Source organism: Nicotiana tabacum, chromosome 3 (assembly GCF_000715075.1).
Source record: "Nicotiana tabacum cultivar K326 chromosome 3, ASM71507v2, whole genome shotgun sequence".
Classification (NCBI taxonomy): Eukaryota; Viridiplantae; Streptophyta; class Magnoliopsida; order Solanales; family Solanaceae; genus Nicotiana; species Nicotiana tabacum.
Genome location: NC_134082.1, coordinates 60,724,388 through 60,732,744, shown reverse-complemented (window position 1 = coordinate 60,732,744; position 8,357 = coordinate 60,724,388). Strand labels below are relative to the sequence as shown.

Below are 8,357 nucleotides of genomic sequence, written 5' to 3'. Positions count from 1 at the left end.
AAAATATGTTTTAATCCTCTAGGTATGTATAATAATATGTCCATTGCCCTTTAGTCAAACACTCATTTCATTAAATTTATGTACCAAAATTTACACATTTTAATTAACACCATGATTATGCATAAATTATTTTAATATTCATAATTGTTATAATATTTAGCTCAATATCAAATTCTAAAAATACTTTTAACATAATAATTAACAATTGCATATCAAATATGTATAATTTAATAATATTTTTATAATTTTTAGGGGTCGTTTGGCAGGAGGTATTAGAAAAAATAATGCAAGCATTAGCTCTATGCATTACTAATACCTTGTTTGATACATTTTTTCGACATGTGTATAACTAATACTTGTATTAGTTATACATCATATTTGGTATTATCCTATGCATTAGTAATGCATAGAAAACCATGACATTAGTAATACCATGGTTGTTAATGCATGCATTAATATGTTTAAAGATAAACTTGTCCTTAAAGTCCTTTAAAGTTAGAGAATATGGAGAGCATTTTTGTAAACAACTATTTTTCTTAAAAATTATGCAATGCATTATAATTTTAATACACCACACCAAACAGTAAATAAGAAAAAATATATGCACAACTAATAAATACTTGCATTACTAACACATACAATACTAATACACCTTATTCCGCATTATTGTTATACATCCTAACAAACCACCCTTGAAGTTTTATATGTATGAATGACACGGACTATAGAACTAGCAGAATCTGACGGGAACAAGAAGAAGAAAGCAATAAAGGAATAAAAATAGACCTAATTAAAAAAAAAAAAATACCTTCAGGTGGATTGCATATTCATTGTTTTAGTTTTTCTAGGAATAATAAAAGACCGCTTTAGGAGCTGAATAGTGACGGAACTGATTATTAATGTTAAATTAATACTGCGGTGGGCAGAAGAGGGGATTTTCAGTTCCAATTATTTTTTAAAGCTTGGCGTTGCTTTACCCAACAAGAGGAAGAGTTGGTGGCGGAGATGGTAAAGAGACGGCGACAAGCGGTGAATGTGGCGGAGATAACCCCTCAGTTCTTCAAGATTATTCTCTTTCCTCATGCCTCTAAATTAGTATGTTCTTTCTGCAATTGAGTTTATGATTTCCTTTTTCTGTTTCTATTTGTTTGGTTTCTCTTCCCTTCACTTTTTGATTTAGTTATGCTTTCTCTTTATAACTTTGTGAAGATTTTTTTTTAGTTTTTAAATTTCCCATTTTGGTTTGTAAAAATCGTTTCTTGCCACAAATAGGAGCATCCAGTTTGAGTATGACGTTGATATCAATGTTGATGATTTGCACTTAGTCCTAGTCAACATCTTGTATGTGGATGGATGATGCTATTTTTGAGGATTCCATTTCCATTTAAGTTCCAATACTAAATTTGGACCAACACATTGTTGTATTACTTGAATGTCTCTATAAATGACACCAAACTAAGGGAGTAAAAAATTGTAATTTCAAATGGCATAAGAGGGAGATGTAGTAGGGAGCTCTCTTTGATTATATTATGAGTTTGTTATGTCAAATTGTAATGGTCCAACCAACTAGTGATATTGTCCGCTTTGGGCCTAGGCCCGCACGGCTTTAAAACATATCACTAGGGTCTAAGGCTTGTTTACTTATATACCCAACATCTCTCCCGTGTTTTGTCGATGTGAGATTCGTCTAGGGTGTCACACAAACTAGGGAGGTTAAGCCAAGCACATTTCTTGTTTCGAATGGTAAAGCTAAATAATTAGCCAACTTTTGATATTAGAACAATTCCTCTCAAACTAGTATAGTTTTTTAAATTTAGCTGATTTTGGAGTGTCTCTACATTTTAGACATCCCATCAGAAGCAAAGTTTTGATAGACTTAAATGATCAACTTTCAAAAACACAAGATTGAAATATTTCTACTTGTAGAGTTAATCTGACACTTTGCAGCAAATAATTTACTACAGTATATCTTTTCATATTACTCAGTCTTTGCTTTTAAGTAATGTAACAGTGCGAAAATTATTGTAATATTTACTAATAGTATAATAAGTTTTGAGAGAGCTTGTTTCCAGGATTTTCAAGATACAAATGAGATTGAACTGAGGAAGTGTAAATAATAGTCTTGATGACAAAAATCCAAATTCAACCTTAATCTGTACCCCATCTGAAAGGCCAATCTAATCAGTCACTTTGATGCTGCAACATTTAGAAGGAAGTCATGTAATGTATCTTTGGTCTTTCAACTAGGTCTTTAAATGTGCGCCAGTGGATGTACGGCGTGGCAATTTTTTTAGCATAATCCATAAAAGAGTTATGATTCTCTGTGTCCAATTAAATGGGGTTAGATACAAGAGTGTTCTTGAGGGAATGGGAAGCTTGAGGATCACAAGTTTTTTGGCAAACCTTAATGTAAATATAAACCAGTCTCAACTAAGTAATGTATTGTATCGTATTGTTACTTTAAATATAATGTTTGTTTTGCTTTTTACTTAAATTTTACTGTATCATACCGTAAATTCCGTCGTTACGTAACGACGAAAAATGTCACTTTATGTAACAACCGGTTTGGTGTAGTCGCGACGTTACCTTGTCTTTTCCTCTTATCTTGCCCTTTATTATTATTAAATAATCCTTTATTCTACCTTTTTATATAATAATTCTACTTTGTACCATAAATTTTATTTGTAATACCGCAAGTTTGTCCTTCATATTGCTGATACGTGACATCATGAAACAATAGCAAACGATACAATTTATCCAAATATTGTATTCATCAAACGATACAATACACTATAATACAATACACTATAATACAATACAATACGATACATTATAAAACGATATGTAACAACCATCCAAACAAGTTGGTCTGCTTCTTGATCATTCAGATCTCAGTCGTTAAGTGCGTTTATTGTTTAGATCTTAATCTTTATCATTCAGATCTTAACCATTAAGTCTATTTGTTTTTTTAATTTTACAACCACTTAATAAGTCTATACTATAACAGTGTCTTAATAATACATTCAAGAATTTATTTACAAACATTTCACTATTATTCCTACACTTTCACCATTAACCACCACCTCCATTGCTATTGGTGTCCTCCACATCGTAGACGACCACCCACTACCCACTATTCATTACCACCATCCTCGGCCATAACTACCATTGTTATCAAGCACGAATGTTAGTCGTTACTACCATTAGCCATCATTTACAACCATCACCAATAACCACAATTACTACAATAATCGGTAATCACCACTATCAACCACCACTATATATCACTCATCACCATTATCAGTCACCACCACCATCAACCACCACAGTGTACTACTACTGTCATCCACCGTCTACTGCCCATAATCACCACCATCAACCAATATCACTATCAGACATTACCCGGTCGGCACCCACAACCGTTACTATTAGCCATCACCACCACCAACAACAATGTAATTTTTAATAGCATTTTATTAATATAGTATTAGATTAATTAGTACTATTTGATTTGAATTTATACTTATTAATTTTTAAATAAATATAAGTTTTATACATTCAGCGGTAGAGAAAACAAACAGTCTTAATTATTCAATATTCAGATCTTAATACAACATCTTAATATTCATATGTGTATCAAGATTCAAGCGTTTTAATCTTAATACATGTTAATATTCAGATATTTATTCCGATTTAGATGTCTTAATCTTAAAAGAAACAAATGAGTGAAATCTTCTGTCTTGTGGAGCTTGATTGACAGATCTAAGACCTGAGCTTAACTAATCACTTCAGTATTTGTTGTTTGTCTGTACATGATTTTCCTACTTAGCATCTTGCTATCGCTTTTTCTTTCTCCTTTTTCCAGTGGCAATATGTGATTGAAAACTTGACTACAGTCTCTTCAGCTACCTGAACCCAGATATTGGTCTTAAAGTTCTCTTCTCTTTCCTTTTGGTTTCTTCTCTCTTTTTTTTGTCCATTTCTTTCCGATTTTGGTATCATACAGCACATTCCAGATGAATTTGTAATGAAGTATGGGGCCAACATGCGAGATCTTGTGTCCCTTGAGGTCCCAAGTGGTGCGCTATGGAAAGTAAAATTGCAAAACTCTAATGGCATGGCATGGCTGAAGGAGGGTTGGGACCAGTTCAAGGAGTACTATTCAATTGGTTGTGGTTACTTTTTACTCTTTCAATATAATGGAAACTCTCATTTCTCTGTCTCCATATTTGATTTAAGTGCTTCCGAGATTGAATATCCTTCTGGCCCAAGTGAAGATATGACACCAGAGAATTTTGTAAAGATAGTGGGTGATGCTAGTCATATAAAGAAGGAAGTTGGGCCTGAGACAAACAATAATGCATGTGATGACATCGTGGACGATCTTCTTAGAAAGAAGACTGCAAAAGTTACAAAAGTAGCAGATCATTCATATCCAAGAAGACAAAGGTCTGGTGTTCCAGAATGGCAGGATCCTATCAGGGTAAACCTTGAGAAACCAGACGTGGAGGAGGATTTGTATTGTGCAACAGATAAAGAAAAAAGGAAGGAGATTAAGAAGGAGAAACTTGAAAAACAAAACATGGAGAAGAATTTGTACCATGCAGCAGATAAAGGAAAAGGTATATTGATTAAATGTTTGTACCTATTTTCATGGATTCTTCTTGTTCAATAACATGAGAATCTTCCCTTGTGGTACACATTCTGGTTGAATTATGCTGGTGCCAATAACATTCTCCTTTCTCTCTTTTTGTGTCCTCCTGCTCCCCCTTCCCCGGTCGCTTTTTTTAGCAGAGCACTGCAAAGAAGTACTAGATCCCCCAGCCTCTAAGATGACAAATACTAGCAGATGCAATAAAAGGAAATATTCTACGAGTTTGGAAGCACCACATTGTAGGCATCCTCTACGAAGTAAAAGTAAACCGGTGGAAGTGGTGAAGCTTGACCAATCAAAAACAGAAGGGACTATGCACTGTGTAAAACCAAAGAACACAGTAGTTGCAGATTCTTCACATTCTGGAAGACAAAAAACTGCCGCTCCAATATCCTGTCCAGAAACAATAGAGCCTAAGACAAAGCCTGAAAAAGTGAACTTGGAAGAGGATTTCCATTGTGCAGCACCAAAAGCAAGAAGGGGGGAGACTAACATGGAGAAACTTGAAAAGCAAGTTGTGCAACAGAATGTGTATGCTGAAGCATATAAATTTAAAGGTATTTGGCTTTAATATTTGAGGCTACTCTCATTGATGCTGCTGGTCAGTAACAAGAAAATTTTCCTTTGTGAGTCTCATTATGTTCAATATTATGTTGCGAGGCATGACATTCTTCTTCGTTCCCCCCACCGCACCAAATCTTTTTTGGCAGAGCACTGCAATGAAGTACCAGTAGTGGATTCCTCAGCATCTAAGATGACAACCACTAATCAACAAAGTGAAAAGAAAACTACTATCAATTTGGATGCGTCATGTTGTAGGTATCCACTGCGAAGTAAGCAACTGAAAGAGGTAAAGCTTGAAAAACGAGACACGGAAGAGGACTTGTTTTGTGCAGCACAAAAAGCAAAAAAGACAGAGACTAACAGAGTGAAGCTTGACAAAGGAGATGCTGAAGGTATTTGGTTTTAATATTTGTGCCTACTCTCATTAATGCTGCTAGTTCAGTAACGAGACAATTTTTCCTCTGAGAGACTCATTACGTGGAATTGTGTTATGATGGATGACATTCTTCTTCCTTTCTCCTCCGTTCCTCCCCCCCCCCCACACCCCACATCATCTTTTTGGCAGAGCACTGCAATGAAGTACCAGTGGTGGATCCCTCAGCACCTAAGATGACAACCACTAATCAACATACTGAAAAGAAAACTGCTACCAGTTTGGATGCTTCGCATTGTAGATATCCACTGCGAAGTAAGCAACTGAAAGATGTGATGATTGAAAAAAGAGATTTGAAAGGTATTTGGTTCAGTCACAAGACAATGTTCCTTGTGAGTCTCATTACGATGAATTATGTTATGACGGATGACAATGTTTTTCTCCTCCCTTCCCTCCCCCTTGCTGCGTCATCTTTTTGGCAGAGCACTGCAATGAAGTATCAGTGGTGGATCTCTCAGCATCTAAGATGATTACCACTAATCGACATACTGAAAAGAAAACTGCTACCAGTTTGGATGCATCATGGTGTAGGTATCCACTGCGAAGTAAGCAACTGAAAGATGTGAAGATTGAAAAAAGAGATGTGGAAGGTATTTTGTTCAGTAACAAAACAATTTTCCCTTGTGAGATTCATTACATTGAATTATGTTATGACGGATGACATTCTTTTTCTCCTCCCTTCCCTCCCCCTTGCTGCGTCATCTTTTTGGCAGAGCACTGCAATGAAGTATCAGTGGTGGATCTCTCAGCATCTAAGATGACAACCACTAATCGATATACTGAAAAGAAAACTGCTACCAGTTTGGATGCATCATGGTGTAGGTATCCACTGCGAAGTAAGCAACTGAAAGATGTGAAGATTGAAAAAAGAGATGTGGAAGGTATTTTGTTCAGTAACAAAACAATTTTCCCTTGTGAGATTCATTACATTGAATTATTTTATGATGGATGACATTCTTCTTTTCCTCCCTTCCTTCCCTTCTTCCACGTCATCTTTTTGGCAGAGCACTGCAACAAATTACCAGTAATGGATCCCTCAGCATCTGAGATGACAACCACAAATCAACATAGTGGAAAGAAAACTGCTACCAGTTTGGATGTGTCACGTTGTAGGTATCCACTACGAAGTAAGCAACTGAAAGAGGTCAAGCTTGAACAATGGGGAGGAGAGAAGAATATGCATAATCTAAAGCCAAAAAATAAAGTAGTCGCAGATTCTCCATATTGTGAAAGGCAAAATTCTGGCCTTCCAGCATCCTCTCCAAGTTTTCACCCAGAAAAAAAGGAGCCTATCAGGGTGAAGCTTGAAAAGCCAGACGTGGAAGAGGATTTGTTTTGTGCAGCTCAAAAAGCAAAAATGAAGGTGATTAACAATGTGAAACTTGAAATAGGAGACGTGGAAGGTAATTTGAATAGTGCAGCTTATAAAGTAAAAGGTATGTCATTCTACTTTTTATGGCTACTCTCACGGATACTGCTTGTTTGATAACATGAGGATCTTCCTTTGTGGTGGCCATTTTATTGAATTATATTGTTAAACATGACATTCTTTGGTCTTTCTTCTGTCTCTCCGGTTTCACAGCTTCTGAGATGACAAATACTTGGCAAGAAAAAGGCTATACCCTCATAGATGCACAATGTTCCAAATTGGGGAATCCATACTTCATTGTTTCTATGCAGCCGACTCATGTCTCAAGAAATTTCCTCTTGGTAAGCTGTCAGTCAAGAGATGGTCAGTTCATTGCCTTTTGATAGATGTCGAGTCCAGCTGTCCTTGGGGCAAGTGTTCTTTGTTTTTAGTCTGTTAAAGGGGAAGGGGGTAAAAGAACTCAGAATCTCTAAAAAGAGTAACTCTTACAACAATTTTTTTTTCCAGAATATACCTGGTAACTTCTTCAGGAGATATTTCAAAGAGGAGGAAGCCTTTGTCATTCTGCGAGCTTCTGATGGGAGAACTTGGCGTGCAAGGTGCTCTTTCCAATCAAATTGTGCGAGGATCCACTCACCAGGTTGGAGAGAATTTGCACTAGACAACGGTTTAAAAGTGCATGACACTTGTGTCTTTGAGCTGATGGAAGGTATCGAGCTAGTGTTAAATATAACAATTTTCCGAGCTGACTCCTGTTTCCTGAAAGACAATCTCCCACTTTGCGGGCAAGGTAGGGATAGTGTCACTGTACTTTAGCTTTATCCATCTTCTGTTGATCTTGAACTCTTCTTGAAGGAGTTAAATCTATTACAGATGAACACTGAGCTCAAGGATATTACATGTATTTCCTTAATTCTAGTTACTTTCTTATGATTGAGCTCACCTGTATTATGTGAACTTAAGTATCCTGAGATGATAATTTGTTTTTGGTTTATATTTCTCCTTACATCTATTTAGCAATTGAGGTCCTCTCCATTTTCTTAGTTTCTGTTTCCTGTGACAAGGTTTTCGTGCTTGCACAGGTACTAGCAATTCTCAGGCACTATGAGAAACTTTACAATGATAGCAGCTTTTATGCTATACTAGATTTACCTCGTCTTTGGTCATCCCTTCCTCTAGTATTTTTTATTCCATGTTTACTTCTTGTTTTTTGGTTCATGCTAAAATCATGTTTTTACATTCTCAAACGGAAATAATTTTAAAGGGTTTCAGTAACCAACAGTGATATCCTTGCTTTTAATTTCATTGATTGTCCTTCAATTACTCTTCCCAACCTT

At 35.9% G+C, this 8,357-nt stretch overlaps 1 protein-coding gene across 3 annotated transcripts; it reads left to right on the top strand.

The window, feature by feature from the left end:
• Positions 1 to 742: 742 nt before the first annotated feature.
• Positions 743 to 8,040, top strand: LOC107814576 (uncharacterized). Of its 3 annotated transcripts, none has more exons than XM_075249482.1 (10): positions 743 to 1,095; positions 4,007 to 4,622; positions 4,795 to 5,211; positions 5,365 to 5,610; positions 5,784 to 5,951; positions 6,074 to 6,241; positions 6,365 to 6,532; positions 6,656 to 7,087; positions 7,234 to 7,361; positions 7,528 to 8,040. In XM_075249482.1, exons 1-10 carry the CDS (start codon positions 1,006 to 1,008, stop codon positions 7,834 to 7,836), a joined length of 2,742 nt encoding a protein of 913 aa, XP_075105583.1. In that variant the 5' UTR covers positions 743 to 1,005; the 3' UTR covers positions 7,837 to 8,040. The 3 variants fall into 3 exon arrangements, with proteins under 3 accessions (XP_075105583.1, XP_075105580.1, XP_075105584.1); XM_075249479.1 differs by having other exon boundaries at positions 746 to 1,095; positions 4,792 to 5,211; XM_075249483.1 differs by having other exon boundaries at positions 886 to 1,095; positions 3,866 to 4,622.
• The last annotated feature ends 317 nt before the right edge of the window (positions 8,041 to 8,357 follow it).